Source organism: Thamnophis sirtalis, unplaced genomic scaffold (genome assembly GCF_051295495.1).
Source record: "Thamnophis sirtalis isolate CommonGarterSnake01/CBP01778 unplaced genomic scaffold, rThaSir2_p1.2 scaffold_3, whole genome shotgun sequence".
NCBI lineage: Eukaryota > Metazoa > Chordata > Lepidosauria > Squamata > Natricidae > Thamnophis > Thamnophis sirtalis.
In genome coordinates, this window is record NW_028261383.1 from 11,129,166 (window position 1) to 11,147,951 (window position 18,786).

The following is an 18,786-nucleotide window of genomic DNA, read 5'->3' on the forward strand; positions in this document are numbered from 1 at the left end:
GTCTGGTACTCAAAGTTTGCTAACAGTTGCAAAACTTACAATAGCTCACAGCACTTTCTAACAGCCAGCTTCCAAAACACTCAGATCAGATCAGCCCAGCATGTAACAAAACAGAGAGCTAACAGTCATTCTGGCTCCCTCTTATGGCCGATTGAGGAAAACAGCACCCAATCACATTTTACAGTATGATTTAAAGAAACGGGTATAGCATTTTTACATGATTTATATATTGCCAACCCAACTGTTAGATTATATTCCTAACAGGATCAATACAGGGGAAGAGTCAATCCTTTGACAGCACAGATGTATCCAAAATACATACACTCCTTGAAGAAACATTTATTAGAATATTTCTTTCTATTTTAGTTTTATCATTAGCTGTTCCTTTGTGTTCAGATCTGGTCTTAGTAAAATAATGTAGCATTTAGGGATGAAGATACAGCCCAGGAGACCAGCGCTGGAGGCCAATATGGAGAAGACCTGCACAGCCACCATGTATTTTCCTTTGGTGCTCATGTACGTGGGCACAAAAGAGATCCAGACACTGCAGAAGACCAGCATGCTGAAGGTGATTAGCTTGGCTTCATTAAAGGCTCCAGGGAGATTCCTGGCCATGAAAGCTACTGTAAAGCAGATAGCAGACAAGAAGCCCATATAGCCAAGAGCAATATAAAACATGGCAACAGATCCTTCATTGCATTGTAATGTGATCTCTCCAAGCTGAGAGTGCATATCAGAGTCAGGGAAGGATGGAGAATTCCACAGCCAGAAAATGCAGATGGCAACTTGGACACTGGAACAAGAAAGGATGATAGAATTGGTCAAGCTCTTTCCCAGCCATCTTCTCACTGTGTTTCCTGGCTTTGTAGCCAAGAAGGCCAGTACCACTATGATTGTTTTGGCCAAGACACAAGAGACAGCAACCGAGAAGATAATGCTGAAGACTGACTGTCGGAGAAGGCATGTTGCTTTCCTTGGATGACCAATGAAGAGGAAAGAGATTAAGAAGGAAAGAAGGAGGGACAAAAGGATAATATAGGAGAGGTCACGGTTATTGGCCTTGACTATTGGAGTTTCTAAATATTTAATGAAAATGGCTAATATTACACAGGTAATGAAGGAGAGGAATAGGGTAAAGGAAACCAAAATGATACCCAATGTTTCTTCATAGGACAGATAGGTGGTGACCTTGAGGATACATTGGATTTGTTCCTGATTTGGATACTGATCATCTGGACACCTCGTGCATTTTTCTGCATCTGGAAAAAAACATGATATGCCCTTTACTGCTTGCTCTTCTTTGGCTTAGAATAGGAATGTCAAACGCACATCATCACAGTGGTGTTACATGATGTATTGGGACTTTTTCCCCTTCACTAAACCTGACCATGCCCACCCCCGGTTTACCAAAGGGGAAAAAAGTTGTGATATGTCATGATGCCATGAGTCTGACACACCTGTATTAGAGGAAATTCCAAAGATTAATCTTGCACAATTTAAGTAGTGAAATGGATGGGGACTTTGTAAAATTACACAGATGCACACACATACTCAACAGAGGTGGTATTCAGCAGGTTCTGACCAGTTCTGGGGAATTAGTAGTGAAAAATGTGAGTAGTTCAGATGGTCCCGCCCCATTTGTTCTCTGCCTCCCAAGTCCCAGCTGATTTGGAGGGAATGGAGATTTTACAGTATCCTTCCCCTGCCATGTCTGCCAAGTCATGCCCATCAAGCCATGCCATGCCCACCAAGCCACTCCCACAGAACTGATAGTAAAAAAAAAATGAATCCCACAAGTCCTTGCCAGCTACAGGGGTGGTTCTGACAAAGATCTACTTTGGGTCTTTACTAGAGAGCAAGTAAACTGGACCCCAGACTATCCAATCTAGGTGAAAAACAATTTTGGTAAAATAAGGCCCTCCATGATGTAATTAAACATAGCAATCCCAAAACACATAATTTGCCTAAACTGTCTTGTGTCATAGGATACACAAAAGATGTCACCCCTGCTTCATTTGTAGCATGGGGCATGACACACACAATGGACATGGAGGCAAAGGATGTATTTTCTGTACTGACTGTGAAAGACCAAAGGTTAGAAATACCCTTCCAAAAGCCCCTCCATAGAAAACATCTGATTTCCTCCAAAGGTGTTTTCACTCACCTTCCTGAGTGGAGATGGTTCCTTCTGCACAGGGAAGGCAGAGATAACAGCAGATGGGTTCTCCTTCCTGAGTCACCTTAGTGAATCCAGATTGACAACTTTTCACACACCTGGAAGGAAGGAGCCCCTATGCAAAGAAAGTAGGAACACCAAAGGAGAAACATGTGAAGAGTATTCTATGGAAAGAGAATGAGAACCAGTTTGATGTAATGGTGAAGACACCTGGCTAGAAAGTGGGAGATTGTGACTTCTAGTCCTGCCTTAGGGATATTTTTTTTAACCAATCACTTTTTTCTTAGCTCCACCAAGAAAACTGCAGGGGCTTCTTCAAATAGTTGCCAGGAGCCAACACTGACTTCAAAGTACTTGCCCCTTCCCCCAAAATGGAAAGAGAAGAAAAATATATATCAACAATTAAAATTGATCTTCTGCTTTGGGTTGAACCTCGATTATATTGAACCCACTTACAATTGAGAACACATTTGGATTCCAGGATTGAATAGCAACTTGAGAACCTCAATAGCCCATTTCAACTCTTGGGTTTTCTGATTCATAAAGAAGAATATGTGCAGCTCAGGGCTGACATGAGAGGTCCTTGGGGCTCTATTGAGCTTGCTTGTTTTCTTGCAGATGTTTCATTACCCAAACTACCATATTTTTGGAGTATAAGATGCTCCAGAGTATAAGATGTACCTTAGTTTTTGGGGAGGAAAATAAGAAGAAAAAAAATCTGCCTCTACCTACCAGCATCCATGGTATTCAGCTGACACATGGTAACAAGGTCAGCTAATGAGTAGGCATAGCAACTAAGTCAGCCAATGAGGGATATTTGGACTCTGAAATTTGCTGTGTGAGCAAGAAGGAGACAGGAAGGAGCCTGGCTTAGCCGAGAACTGAAAGTGAAACTACTTGTGTTTTGCTTGTATTTACTGCTACCTTGGAAAACCTGCTTTTGATAATGTATATTATTATTATTATTTTGAATCCTGCTGAATCAGTTATTGTGCTTTCTGAATGTGATTTCTGCTGCAAACTCTGACCAGCCAAGTCAGTTTCAGCACTTATTGCAGCCTGATTCAGCACAGCTTATTGGCGGGTGGATGGGACGGTCGAATACCCCCAAATCAGCTGTTCTAGGCTGCAGGGATTGCCACAGACCATCACTGCCTCCATGCCTCTCTTTTTTGGCCTCTGGTGGGGGTGGATGGAGCTACATTCAGTGTATAAGATGCACTCAAATTTTCACCCTCTTTTTTGGGGGGAAAAGGTGTGTCTTATACTCCAAAAAATACTGTAGGTTACATCATCAGTGCTAGTAAGGGATGTAGTTTGCTGTCAGTTTATATACTGGTATCTTGCCTGTCTGTATGGGTGGTGGGTGGATTTAGAGATTCTTTGGTTGGGCTGTTTACTGATGGCTTTTTGGCACTTTCTTGATTGGGGCATTGTTTACCTGATTGTTGGTCTGAAGTTGACCTTGGAGCTAATCTATGCTGATCTGAGTGCTGATTACTGGTGGAGAGGTGTCACCAGTCTTTTGGGCTGGTTGTCTCTTTTGTATAATTATAAAAGGTAAAGGTTCCCTCGCACATACGTGCTAGTTGTCCCCGACTCTAGGAAGTGTGCAAATTTCCATTTCAAAGGCGAAGAGCTAGCGCTGTCCGAAGACATCTCTGTGGTCATGTGGCTGGCATGACTAAACACCAAAGGGACATGGAATGCTGTTACCTTCCCACCAAAGATGGTCCCTATTTTTCTACTGCCATTTTTACATGCTTTCAAACTGCTAGATTGCAGAAGCTGGGGCAAGTAACAGGAGCTCACTCCATTCAAATCCACTAGGGATTCGAACTGCCGATGTGCCTAACTGCTAACCTTTCTTATCGACAAGCTCAGCATCTTAGCCACTGAGCCACCATGTCCCCTATATAGTCTATAGATGTTGTTAATGTCTATGTCATCATGTCTTCTGACTGCCCCTAGGAGTTTGTGGATGCATTCTGCCAGTCTTCTGCTTGTATGCTGTTGCAGTCCTTACATGATGTCTTGTAAATGACTCTTGTCTTTTCTTCTGGGGTTGTTGGGTCTTTTGGTCTGCTTAGGAAAGGCTTTAGTTGGCTTGTGTGCTGTGCTGATTCCATACGGTTGTAGAGGTCTGTTGGTGATTTCTAAGATATTCTTGCTGTATGGCAGTGTAATTCTTTTTAGTTTTTGTGTTGATTGTGCTGTATTGGGTTGGGTGGTCAGGAACTTTTTCATAAAGTTACATGGATTTCTGATTCATATCTGAAATCGCTAATGGACCTTTAAAGCTTTCATCAGTGAAATGTACCATGTATTGCTTCTCTCTATCTCTCTCTTCCTACCTTCACTTTCTTGTCTTTGAATTTCTTCAATTCTGATTTTAGACTATAAGTTTTTAGGAATTACGCCCTCTCTCCATTTGTAATAAATGAACTTCCAGGGAACTTATGGGTGCTTTCCTGATAAAGCAACAATTTCTAGGGACAATTAACCCTGATTTTGGACATCATACTTCTTCTGTACAATTTACTAGCTAGGGAAAAACCCTTTCTCTTGAAAAAATCAACAATTTGATGCAATTACTTGGTACTCAAAAGCACAAAGTGTTCATTACAGAATTTGAAACTTTGGGAGTCCATGAAATGGAAGAGACCCATTTTTCCTACCTTTTTGAGCCATTTCAGTTTTGCAAAGCCATCCTGATCAAGAGTAAACTTGAGATCTGGAGATCCTTGTCTTTCTAGATCTCCTAGTTTCAGTTTGGAGAAGGACTTGTTGGGGAACATAATCCAGCTCATGATGTCCAGGTCAGCTGCCAGTTCTCTATTTTCATCCAAATAGACTCCATCCATGGAACCATTATGAAACTGAGGGCTTTGCAGGAATGGGTGGACCTAGATGGGGAAAAAACAGAAAACTGCAGGATGAAGAGCAAAGTAGAAGAGAATGTTCTCAGTCATCCAGGTAGAGTCATTTGGAGGTTGAATCATGGTAACTGGACTTCTTTTCTTTTTGGGGTTGAAACGTTTCACTGCTTAAGCAATGAAATATGTCAAACCAAAAAAGAATAGAAGACAGTATTTGTAGCTCGGGATTTGAACTATGGAATCCTTGGTGCTCTCTGGGCTTAGTTGTTTTCTTGCTGATGTTTCTGCACTCAATTTAGATAATAGCTCTGGTGGTACAAGAGGAAAGATTTAACAAGTCCACCCTTTTTATCCACTGGTAACCCCAACCCCCAGGTCACGGCCCACTACCGAGCTGCAGCCTTTTCAAAACCTGGCCATGGGAGAGATGGGCAAATGTATGCATGAGCACAAGTACCCTCTGCTCACTCGAGTGAAGTTTGCACACGAGCGCAAGTGCCTGACACTTGCATGAGTGGGACTTTGCGTGTGAGCACAAGCGCCCTCTGCTTATGCATGAAAATACACTGTGAGAGGGGAAGGCATGCCTGCCTTCTCATTGCACAAATGGAGCTGGGTGTGTGCCTGCCACTCACACCTCCCCTCCCCCGTGCTTGGAAAGGTTGGGGACCTTTACGCCTTATGGTGAAGAATTCATTCTAACATGAATGAGTTATGACTATCTATTTGCATTTCTACAGGGCCTCTTTCATTGCTCAATGTTTTTATTCTCCTCCTTTTGCCTTTAGAAGTTTAGGTTGATTTGGTTAAACCTTAGAGGTTAAGCAGAGTTGGACATGATTAGGAATAGCAAATGAAATGATTGGAAATGATATTCCCGGAAAAAGATAATAATAAATTATTTCCTGAAAGCCAACCTGAAACCTACAAAAAAACCCAACAATATCCCCATGAAGTCAGCTCAGTTCAGGAATCAAGCTCAGTTCGAAGGGCCTTGACTTCTTCTCTTCCATAGAAGGTTGGAAGTTAAAGCCTTGAAACATGTGCAGATTTGTTCTCTGAGAAAAAATGAGATGGGCTTCATCTCAAGGTTGTAAGTTGAATCTAGAACAATGGTCCTCCAACTTTTTAAACAGGGGTCCAATTCATGGTTGCCTCAGACTGTTTGCGGGGGACAGACTGGCTGGGTGTGTTTGTGTGTGTGTGTGTGTCTAAATGGTCATGTGACTGGGTGGGTGTGGCTAGGTGGTCATGTGACCGGGTGGGCATGGCCAAATTAGCAGTCCATTAAACAATACACACAAATTAAACTTTAATTTGTTATGCTCCTGGGGATGGAAAGGAGGTTAGTGAAGGGATCCTGCTGCCGGGGGGCAGTGCCCCCCTCTCCCTCCCTCCCTCCCTCCCCTCCTCCTGAGGCCTCCAAGAACCACACTGTCACCCAAAAACAGGCTCATTTTTTGGCCTTCAGAGGCGTCCCATTTTTGGCCTCCTCGGCATCCAGAACCATTCTGTTGCCCCAAAATAGGCCCATTTTTTGGCTTCCTGAGGCCTCCACACATCCTGTTTTTGGCCTCCTCGGCCTCCAGAAGGTGGGTGGGGGCCGGAGGATAGGTGGGGCGATGTGGGTGGGGCAACCTTGCGCTTTCTTGCGGGCCAGATTAATAGCTTCAGTGGGTCATATCCAGTGCCTGGGCCATAGTTTGAGGATCCCTGATCTAGAACACCAATAAAAGAACCAAGTCCATATTGATTGCCTCAGTAAATTTGGATCTGGCCATTAGTGTTCTGTAGTCCTATGAAGACTGAGTGCAGTAGAAGCAATGCAAGGAGTTTGTTATAACATTTCAATCAATCAATCAGAACTGGAAGGGACATTGGAAGTCTTGCAGTCCAAACCCCTGCTCAAGGAGGAGACCCTATACTGTACCATTTCAAATAGGTGGCTGTCCAATCTCTTCTTAAAAACCTCCACTGATGAAGCACCTACAACTTCTGAAGGCAAGCTGGTTAATTGTTCTCACTGTCAGGAAGTTTCTCCTTAAATCCAGGTTTCTTCTCTCCTTCATTAGTTTCCATCCATAGTTTCTTGTCTTGCCTTCTGGTGCTTTGGAAAATAAGTTGATCCCCCTCCTCTTTGTGGCAGCCCCTCAAATACTGGGATACTACTATCATGTCACCCCTAGTCTTCCTTATCTATAGACTAGCCATACATAATTCCTGGTTAAACATTCTTCATATGTTTTAGTCCTCAGGACTTGAATCATCTTAGTTGCTCTTCACTACATATTTTCCAAAGTTTCCACATCTTTTTCTATTGTGACCAAACTGGAGCCAGTATTCCACATGTAGTCTTTCTAAAGATTTATAAAGCAGTACTAATATGTCACGTGATTATCATTCAATGCCTCTGTTTATACAATCAAGGATTGTATTACCTTTTTTTGGCTGTTGATGCACATGGCTGTGTCATATTTAAGTGATTGTCCACTAGGATTCCAAGGTCACACTCACAATTATTGCTTTTGAGTCAGGTTTCACCTAATCTGTACTTTTTCCTGCCTAATTTAAAACTTTGCTTTTCTCCACATTAAATTTCATTTTGTTGGATAGAACCCATTTTTCAAGTCTGTCAAGATCTTTTTGGATCCTGAACTTGTTTTTTGCGATATTGGCTATTCTTGCTACATTAGTGTCATCTGCAAATCTGATGAATTCCCCTTCTATTCCCTCATCTAAGTCTCCCTGATTCATCTCCCTGTTGCTTTTCTAGCATGCTTAAAATAAAATTAATTCTTGGATAAAGTTGTTCATGATATGACTTTAAGGATTAGATTCTCATTTACCTGCCAAGGCTGAAGCATTTGAGCTTCCAATTGGTAGTTCCTGTTTCTCACAATCTTGGTGGACCTGGAAGAATAAGCTAGGTTTATGGCACGTGCCACAGCCCAGAGGGTGCTGTAAATGTGATAACCATCAAGAGACAAGATTTTTTCATAATCTTTTGGGAAAGGGATCCTCAAATCTTCTTTTTCCCGGCATCTTGTCCATCCTTTCACAGACCCAACTGGCTTTGAGTATAAACAATGAAAGCCTTCTTCTACAAATTTCTGAATGGAAGAGTGAAGGAGTGGAAATTTGTTATTGATTTCCCACTTATGCCTGTGGATAAAGAAGGATAAAAAACCATAGAAGGAGGGTAGATACTGCAGAGACATTAACTCCAGGCTAAAATCCCATAAAGCTGTGGTGATCCAGATTTTGCCAACCTCAAGATGGATAAACATTTGCATCATTAATTGAAGGAGGAATATTTGTCCAAGGAAGAAACTTTGCTTTACATAACAAACAAAAACATTGACTTTTTTCCATTTGTTCAACTGGCCAATGGTTTTCTCAAAATCTTTGAAAGAAAAGGATGTCCCAAATGAAAAAGCAATGCAAATGCTGTTCTTTGTAAGCATAGGAGTCAATGTTCTCGTGAATCTCTCTCCATTCTCAGAGACTGGAGCAACAAGTCCTATCAATGTCCATCTGAAATGCAAGAGAACTTTGATAATCCCTGGATATTGGATGCCTTCTCTGGGGAGCACTTGGTAGAAAAAAGGAAAGTGTTTTTTATCACTCAGAACTTGTGAAGCAAAGGCATAACTGACCTGAAAAGAAAATGACAAACTTTGGGTCAAATCAGTGGAACTGCCCTTACAAAGAATTTGCCTTCCTTTAGGACCAGTTCATATCCCTCACACCTTCAGCATGAGCCTTGATCTCCCACAAACATTCCCACCATTGTCTCCTAATCTAGACTGTGGCTGTGATGGAGCAAAGAACATTGAATAATGAAATGTGTTTGAATATGAGTAGCTTGGGTTGGTGGTTAGACACAGAATAATATTGAAAGGGACCTTGCGGAACTTCTCATCCAACCCCTGCTCAAGCAGGAGATCCTATACCATTTCAGAAAAATGGTTGTCCAGTCTCCTTTTGAAAGCCTTCAGTGATGGAGCACCCACAACTTCTGAAGGTAAGCTGTTCCATTGGTTGATTGCTCTCACAGTTAGGAAATTTCTTCTTAGTTCTAGGTTGCTTCTCTCCTTGATTAATAATAGTGAGAGAAGTGGCTGCTTTCAATTCTTCCTGACTGTATGCCACTTTAGGTAGAAACGACCCTTCAATTTTGTAGAGAAAACCACGAGTGGATTTAAACTGCAAAGCTGCCAAGCACAAACAGGTTAAGGTTAAGGTTTATTAAACTTGTATGCCGCCCTATTCCCGGAGGGACTCAGGGCAGCTAACAAACCAGGAAGGAATGGGAAACAATACAGAGAAAACAAAAGACAAAAAAACAAAATACAGAAAACAATTAAAAACTCTCAACAGCCACAACAATTCGAGTGGGGATGGGAACTCATCAGCCCCAGGCCTGCCGGAACAGCCAGGTCTTGACGGCTTTGCAGAAAGCCTGAAGGGTGGTGAGGGTCTGAATCTCCATGGGGAGGTCATTCCAGAGGGCCGGAGCAGCCACAGAGAAGGCCCTCCTCCAGGTAGTTGACAGTTGACACTGGCCGGCGGATAGAATTCGGAGGAGGCCTAATCTGTGGGATCTAATAGGTCTTTGGGAGGTGATTGGCAGGAGGCGGTCTCTCAAGTACACAGGTCCACATACAGAAGCACAGGAAACACACCTGAGGGATTTTGTAAAGCCCCAGTATGGTGGAAATATGGGCAGAAATGTCAACTACATCCCCTTCGAGGACAGCCAATATATTTTCCTGCTTTGCACAGTTGTAGTTGGGAACATTGGCCTCCCCAATTGAAAGCACGTCTAGCAAGGCATCTGAGGTGATTATTTCTTCGAAATAATTGTCATTTATAGTGTAGCCCAAGGTGAGGTTGGGTAAGAGATGGGGATCCTGGTTGATCTCCTGAATGGCAAAAAGGAAGGACAGAATTTTCCAGTGTTGTTTGTATCCTTTCCTGTCAATAGATGCACATCAAATCACTGTCAAGAACATTATTGTATCTCTTCCACTTCCTCTTCCATGCAAAGCTAACATTTATCCAGTTATTAAAGCACAGTTGCCATCAGTGGTTGATTTTGGTGACTATTTGAAACAAATGATGATTTTCCTGATGATTCAAGTGATTTGGGCAAATGCACTGATTCTAAGCAAAAAAAAAACACTTGAAAGGTTTTCCTGTTTTATTACCATTGTATTTCAAGCACATAAAACTCACATTTCCAATATATGCTTGATCCATAACGTCAATAAGTTAAAATGGCCTTGACTGTACCATTCTCAAAATTCTATTGGACCTGGACACATACAGCTCTTCCAAAGGTTATATCATATAAAAGGAGCTATCAAGAATTTTGGCTTGATGCTCAAATTCAAATTGCAACATATAGTCTTCTTTAACAACTGGCTGCTGATGTATGCTAATATGTTAAAACTGTAAAAATTAAATACAGTATACAAATACCGAAGTAATTAATAATCCATTTAGTTAACTAGTGCAACAGTACTACAAAGATCATCTTTCAAGTATTACAAAGTCCATTCTGTGTGACACTCATTTGCCCCCTTTGAGCCTAAAGGGCAAAATTAAATGAGCCCTTCCAGCAACACCCCCCAAAATGTTGGTAAACTAAAGCTTAAAGAATTAGGATCAACAGTTGCAATGACTGAATGCAAAACTTGCAGTGTAGAAAAGTAGTAATAGGAGAGAGGAGGAGAGGGGAAGAGAAGAGAGGAGGTCAAAGTTTGTTGTAAATCAGATAAAGTTCTTGTGGCTTGTTCTTTTTTCTAAGGAAGTGAAGCAGTGGCTCTTATTTGTTCTAAATGAAATGAAAGAATTGCACAAATGTGCTGTGAGAACATCTTTCAGACTTCATTTGTTTAATCGCCTTCTTTCTCTAATGATCTATTCCTCAAAGAACATCAGTGACTTGCATTTGGAAAATCCACTTGGTATTTCTCATGGAAATTTACATCATTTGGGTTTAGCCTTGCTGTGTGGCACAAGAGAAGACATCTGCTTTAACTTCAACATCTCATCAGACAACACATCTCCTTCTAAATCCAGCCATATTTTATTGTCTTCCCAGATAATTCTTCCATCTTAGGTGGTAGCTTTAGTGTAGGTTAGAGAGTGGGGGAATGAAAACATCTTGCCTTACCACTTCAACCACCATCCCCGATTTCTGATGTGATGGACAAATTATTTTCTTAACATGATGCTTTTTGTCATCTCACTGAAGTTTACATCACTGAAGCTTCATCAGCTTCATCTACCAAGAGTCCAAGTGACTTCCCACTGAGAGAAACCAGAACAATCATCCATTCAAATGCCCCCAAAGAGGACAATCTTTTAAGGAATACTGCAGTTTCAGAAATTGGCAAGGAGCAAAAATGTTAATATCATCCAGCCTTCAGTGACTTACTTGGAAACTTTAGCAGAGGGAGAGGTGAGGAACTTGAACGCTGGATGCTCTGTTTCTGCTGTGGCGATGATACCACTTAACAGATGGCTTCCTGGCCTGTAATGATTCTGTGAAACTAATTCATCCTTCCCGAAATGCAGAGAACATCTGGCTTTGAGGATCCCTTTGACTGCTTGAGGCATCAGAAGCCATAGTAAGACTATAAGAAGAAATGCATTTCTGTGCATAACTGATTTATACGCTGTGGTTGCTTCTCTTGAACCTTAAAAGAATCCTTGAAAAAACCCCAAAGTTTTCAGAACAATGAAGCTTCAGTGTCTTTTCTTACCTTCATGACTGAAGGTGTCAAATAATTTGCCTATCTTTGCCTGCCCAGATTCTCTGCATCATCTTATACAGCCAGATGTTCTGATGCAAGATTTGACCTCTTGTTGCTCTTGAGCCTCACGAAAAACAATGTTTGCACAACCCCCTGGAGAGTGAACAAGCAAAAACAAGCACACAACCACCATCGCCAACATGAAAAAGAACTAAGCAGTTGAGAATTGTGAGGGAGAACAAGCATTATCTCTACCAGAGTTTGAGTCCCATTGTGACATCATGAACAGGGACAGTGAGAAGAAGTTTCTGAAAAAGTAATGAATGCATCTCTACAGTCAATCTGGATTAGCACCCAGGTTTGACTGTAGAGATGCATTCATTGCTGCCTTGAGTCCAGATTCTGACTTTGTGTTGCAGGAAAGATGTCCCTTCATGATTGAATCCATCTGCCCCAATGATAGGACAACACCAGCAGTGCAGGATACCATCTGTCTCTGTCTCCCTCCCTCTTTCTCTTTTTATCTCTCTCTTTCTCCAACATTATTAAAGAGGGAGGAGGAAATTCAAAGGTAAAAAATGCAAAAGAAAAAAGAAGATAGAAGAAAACAGAGGAAAGCTTCCAACCTTTTTCAATGCAGATTAAATATGTAATCAGATAATATCTTACTCTAGTATCTATACCTAGCTCTAAATAGAGCAACCTATGCACTATTGCTTCTATTGAAGTCCTTGCTCTGGTTATTAAATTTCTGGGTTCAATACAAAATATCCTTTATTGTCTACCAAGTGTTGTACCACAGCTAGTTCTCGACTTACAACAGTTCATTTAATGATTGTTCAAAGTTACAACAGCGCTGAAAAAAAGTGATTTATGACTGTTTTTCAGTTACGACCTTTTGCAGCAACCCCATGGTCATGTGATCAAAATTCAGATGCTTGCCAGCTGATTCATATTTATAACCATTGTTGTGTCCTAAGGTCACATGGTCATTTTTATGACCTTCTCACGAGCAAGGTCAACAGGAAAACCAGATTCACTTAACAATTGGGTCACTAGTTTATCAACTGCAGTGATTCACTTAACAACTGTGGCTTTAACAGCCCTCTCTAAGCAGTTTACAGAGTCAGCATATTACCCCCAACAATCTGGGTCCTCATTTTACCCACCTTGGAAGGATGGAAGGCTGAGTGAACCTTGAGCTGGTGAGCTTTGAACTGCTGAATTGCAGCTAGCAGTCAGCTGAAATAGCCTGAAGTACTGCACTGTGTCACCTCGGTTGTAAAATGGGGCAAAATTCACTTAACAAACGTCCCATTTAACAACAGAAAATTGGGGCTCCATTGTGGTCATAAGTCAAGGACTATCTGTATTGGCTACCTGTACAACACTTTTACAATACTGGCAACAAAGGCAAGGCAGGGTTTAAAAGAGAAACCCAAGTTTTAATTTTACCAGTTTCAACACAGTTGAGGGTAGAGCAGGGGTGACAAACTGGCAGCCTGTGGGCCAAATGCGTCAGGTGCAGGACGCACCTACTCAAGCTCCACAAATGGAAAAAATTATCAGGGTTCTGACAAATGCCCTAATTAAATCATGAGCCCTGAGCCAAGCTTCAAAAGAAATCCAGTTATTTATTAATAGCATCATGTTGGTATGTACCCAAGTGAAGCCAACTCTGACCCCATGTAATTACGGCCCAATTATCACCCTGTTTCCTCCCTCCCCCCAGGGTGTGTCATAAATCATATTCTCCAATGGAGCATTTTCGTGGGCTTTAGAGATCACTCCCCTCCGTCTGCTGTGGGTAACCTGGGAGACAGCCTTGAGAAAGATATGCCTGGAATGTGCTTCTGTTTGTGATTGCCATTCTGCTTCATCAGTTTCCCATCCCTCTTGCCTATGGCAACTCAAGAGCAGGCCAGAGATGCTTTGTGAGTTGACAAAAACATCACATGATGGTAACATGACATCGTGAGTTTGACACCCATGGGATAGAGAGTGCAAGGCAGGATATGCAGTCACTACAGCACATATTCATAGAGAGGAGCACAGGAGGCAATTGATCATTGTGCAATCTGTTCAGGCCACTCCAAGGCCATGTCCCTCCTGATTGCCTAGAGCAGGGGCGTCAACTCACGTTGTCACAGCAGTGTCATATGACATATTAGGACTTCCCCCACCCTTTGCTAAACCAGGCATGGCCAGTGTGTGATGCATCCATCCTGCAGGCCAGGAGTTTTGCAGCCATGGCCCAGAGGAAAGTACATTTTCTGCATGCAAAATGACTTGCCTGATATTCTCCATGTAAACAGAGGAAGCAGCTATTAGTTGTGGTAGTGTGGAATATTTAGCTACTAGAAAAGCAGATGCCAGTTCAGGAATCAAGTATCCTATTAACTGAACTGGTACCAAAATGGGGATTTTTTTTGGGCAACATTCAGATTGAGAAAATTACTTTGTGAACTGGGTAATTCAACTAATAGGCACTGCTCTGTGCATAGAGCTATGGCAGAATAGGCCCTTCTCATGGGGTTCACAGTAAGCCTCTTCTGCCAGCATGAGTGGGGTAGGCTAATCCCACTGGAGAAAGACAGCTACTCTGATGTGTGTGTATGTATGTATGTATGTATGTATGTATGTATGTATGTATGTATGTATGCATGCATGCATGCATGCATGCATATGTGTATGTGTATAGGTATAGGTACATACACAAACATACACAAACATACACAAACATACACAAACATACACAAACATACACAAACATACACAAACATACACAAACATACACAAACATACACAAACATACACAAGTCATGAAAGTGTCATCAAGATTTGGCCACATAGGAAAGAAAAACTGGACAACTTCCTTATACATCTCAACAGCCTACACCCCAAAATACAATTCACTATGGAAATAGAAGCAAACAACCAACTTCCCTTTCTGGATGTCCTAATCTACAAAAAAACCCAATGGCTCCCTAGGATACACCATCTACCGGGGAGGGGGGGGAACACCAATCGCCTGAGGATGGCGAGTGAGACCTCGCTGAAACATTGCCAAGATAATCTCAATCTTACACAGGAAAAGACTCGAACACAACAATACCAGCATACCTACTCCCACTAAGCCACAGGCTCTCCTCCTTTATCAGCTAAGCCAGGGAAACAGGTATATATTGTGTCACAACCCCTGGTATGCCCAAATATGGGAGGGAGCATACTGCTTCCCTTTTCTGTCTATCCACTCACTCTGGGAGCCATCCAGGCAGATGGCCATTTTTTTATGTTGCCTTGTTACGTTTGCGTTGCATATGTACTGATAAATAAATGAAGGGAGACTAGTATAGATCTATTTCAAGCTATTTAGCTCTCATCAGCTAGCCATACCCTTACTGGGTATCGAACCTGGGCTGTATTACATATTAGGCAGTTATATTAGCCACTAAGCCACAGGCTCTCCTCCTTTATCAGCTAAGCCAGGGAAATAGGTATGTATTGTACAAGGCTGAGAATTTCTTGAAGAAAAAGGACTTGATACACACTCCTGAGAGGGGAAAAAAATCTTATTCTACAAAGGTAAGCTGAAGGGAGTGACTTAAATTTAATGACGTTAATGACAATTAATTATGATTGATTTTCATAAGTGTGATATATGTATTGAAAGAAAAATTTAAGATAGTTTTGTATTTATAATTGGTAAATGTATGTTTTCTGTCCTTTTATGTAATGTTGAACAATTCCCAAAATTTATAAAATACTATTGATCAAATTTGAAAACAAGGAAAAGAAGAAAAAGATTTACTCCATGAGGATTATTCTATATAATGTTTGAGTAATTTTTAAAGTTTGTAAAATATCAAAACTAGAAAAAAGTGTTTTCTTCCTTCAGGGCTAGAAAAGAAAATTGAAATAACATAGGGAATTATTTTAATATAAAAATTAAGGTTTAGACAGAAGCTTATATTATCCCCCATAGCTATGAGAAGCAGAGATGATCAAATTGATTCTTTTATCCAAAGAAGAGAATATATTTCTGTTTGGAAATTGGTTCTGAATTTTGAGCTTGCAATAAAAAAAGAAACTTTGATTTTTGTCTTTGCTAATTGGATAGGTTTGTTGTTGTAGAAACAACTAGTACATATTGTTATATAAAAGTAAAAAAGTTGAGGCTATAATGTTGTTATCTTCTTCTGTGCTAAAGACAGTTGGAAGTCAGTGCCTTTTTTCCTCCTTTTCCCTCCCCATTCCTCTTGACCAGGAGACAAAGGAACTTATTAAACAGCAGTGAATTTCAAAAATGTTACCTACTGGTTCTGTGGGCATGGCTTGGTGAGCATAGCTTGGTGACCATGTGCCTGGGTGGGCGTGGCTTGGTGGTCATATGACCGGATGGGCGTGGCTGCACAACTGACTCACACACAATGTAAAAGCAGCTGGACTTCACACAAAATGTCCCCTGCAGGAACCTCACAGAAAATCAGGCACAGCTTATAGCAATAGCAGTGGACTTATATACCGCTTCATAGGCCTTTCAGGCCTCTCTAAGCGGTTTACAGAGAGTCAGCATATTGCCCCCAACAATCTGGGTCCTCATTTTACCCACCTCGGAAGGATGGAAGGCTGAGTCAACCCTGAGCCGGTGAGATTTGAACCGCTGACCTGCTGATCTAGCAGTAGCCTGCAGTGCTGCATTTAACCACTGCGCCACCTTGGCTCATACAGCTGATTGTTGCACAACTGATCATGGGAATTTTTTTTAAAAAACTTAGGGTAAATAGGTAGTAAACAAATGCTAAATAAAGTGGACTTCCTGTGGGCGTGGCCTGTTGCCGAGGAGGGCTCCACCGAGCTCCTCAGAGATCTGGTCTGTATATCTAAATAAGATCATAGATAGCACCCCTTTTTGGCTAAGAAAGGGGCAGGGAGGGTAGCTCCGTAGGTTAGGGTCTATTCGTAAGCCACAGCCTTTTTCTTTTTTTGGCTGTGGAAGAGATTAGATCCAGCCGAAGCGGAGCCTTTATCTCCGGCCAGTTCTTCTCAGCTGCCTTTTTTTTTTTTTTGGCAGCCCCAGACAGGCTAGCCCCCCCCAGGACAAAACAAAGTTTTTTTTCAAGCTAGAGCTGATACGGGAGGGTACCACCCCTGTGAGATTTATGCTTTTATTACTATCTTAAATACCAGCACCATTTGTCTTAAAGACTTCTTTGTTTAAATAGACTTCAAAATGGCGATTTCTCTCCGTGGATGATTACTGGATGTACTTAGCTGGGCTTATCTTCCTGCAGACCGCTCCTTAACAAAATAAACTCTTTTTCTTTGGAAATAGAGGGGAGCGAAGCGCTGCTTACTTGTTTATCTATTATGGCACCCAGATCAAAGAAACGTCTTGCTACAAATGTGTCTAAGGAATTTAAACAATCTTTTTTGGAAACACAGCCTTTGTCTCCTACGCCCTCTACTGGAGAAGTTTTAACACAGGAATATCTCTTTAAAATATTTAATGCCCTTAAGCAAGAACTTAAGGAATTTGTATTGCAACTTTATGATGATCTAAAATCTAAAGTTAATCAAATGAAGGCGAATACGTTTGCAGCCGTGTCTGCCCTGTCAGATTACTCTGCTGAAATAGAGAACAAATTGGAAAGTCTGGAGAAGGCTAATTTTGATTTGACTACCAATATTCAAATTTTACAAGAAAAAATTAGAAATAACGAAGAACAGCTTATGACGCTAAATTTTGATAGGAAGGCATTTTCAATAAGAGTCAGAGGATTCCGTGAAAAGGAGCAAGAGAATTTGAAACAGACATTTGCTGAAGCCTTCAGCCATGCGCTGGGAAGCCCGGGACTTAACTTTGATTGGCAGATTCGGAAAATCTATCGCCAGAACTCATTGATAGCGGAACAGCGACAGCTCCCGAGGGACATAATTATACATTTCTCTACAAAAGAATCTAGAAACGCGATTGTGCAAAAGTTTTATAATAACAGTCTCCGAGTTGATGACCAGGACGTGATTGTCTTCAAAGATATACCTTTCCAAATGTTGAGAGCAAGAAGGGACTACGCCTTTTTAACTAAAGAGCTTAGGAGTCAACAGATTCGATACAGATGGGAGGCCCCTGCCGGCATCACGGTTACATTTGAGAATCAAAGATTTCGTCTTAACTCTGTTTCGGAGGCTCAAGATTTCTATTGTAGGATTCTGAAGGCGGGACTTCCTGACGCGCTTGGAAGAGAGGAGAGACAAGCGGAAGGAGAAAGCAAACGGCTGGCCATGCGGCTGCAAGATGGAGGGGGTAGCCCCTCCTCCCTCGGAGAAGCAGAAGAACGCAGATCGAGAATTTAGATACTTCAAAAGACTTCCTAAAGTTGAGGACTGAATGGGGGTTTGAGACCTCTCTCCGGTAGAAAAAGTGGACTAATTTTTTTCAGAAGGGAAAGCTGGGTGAAACTACTTAGATTCTAAAGTAACGTTAGCATAAATCTGATAGTGGTTAAAAGAATGCGGAATGATTTATGTTGTTTAAACTTTGTTAGATGGGACTATTTTAAAATAGAAGGTTAACTGACTCTTGCTGAAAGCATTATTTGAATATGATCCATGCTATTTAACTTTTATTTGAAGGGAAAGTTGGTTGTAATAGTTCTGAGTTATTTTTCAAATAAACGCTAGTATAAATTTGATAGTGGTAAATATTACAAGCAAGAGATGAGGGTAAAATGCATGTGGAATGAACTACGTTATTTGTGGTAAATATCAGACAAGCAAGGGATGAGGGCAAAATTTATGTTGTTTAAAGCTTATTAGAACAGGAAGCCGCTTGGGATTATTTTAAGATAACTGTAAAAAGAATGTGGAATGATTTATGTTGTTTAAACTTTGTTAGAAGCGACTACCTTAAAATAGAAGGTTAACTGAATTTTGCTGAAAGTATTATTGGAATATGTGGAATGAT

The 18,786-nt window shown here is 41.3% G+C and overlaps 1 protein-coding gene across 1 annotated transcript; it reads right to left on the reverse strand.

Moving 5' to 3' along the window:
* Positions 1–357: 357 nt before the first annotated feature.
* On the reverse strand, positions 358–10,317 carry LOC148047166 (vomeronasal type-2 receptor 26-like). The gene is made up of 6 exons (XM_087707981.1): positions 10,294–10,317; positions 9,741–9,980; positions 4,855–5,082; positions 4,203–4,414; positions 2,165–2,274; positions 358–1,259 (listed from the first exon to the last, which is right to left on the reverse strand). The coding sequence occupies exons 1-6, from the start codon at positions 10,315–10,317 to the stop codon at positions 358–360; spliced, it is 1,716 nt and encodes a 571-aa protein (XP_087564107.1).
* Between the last annotated feature and the right edge of the window lie 8,469 nt (positions 10,318–18,786).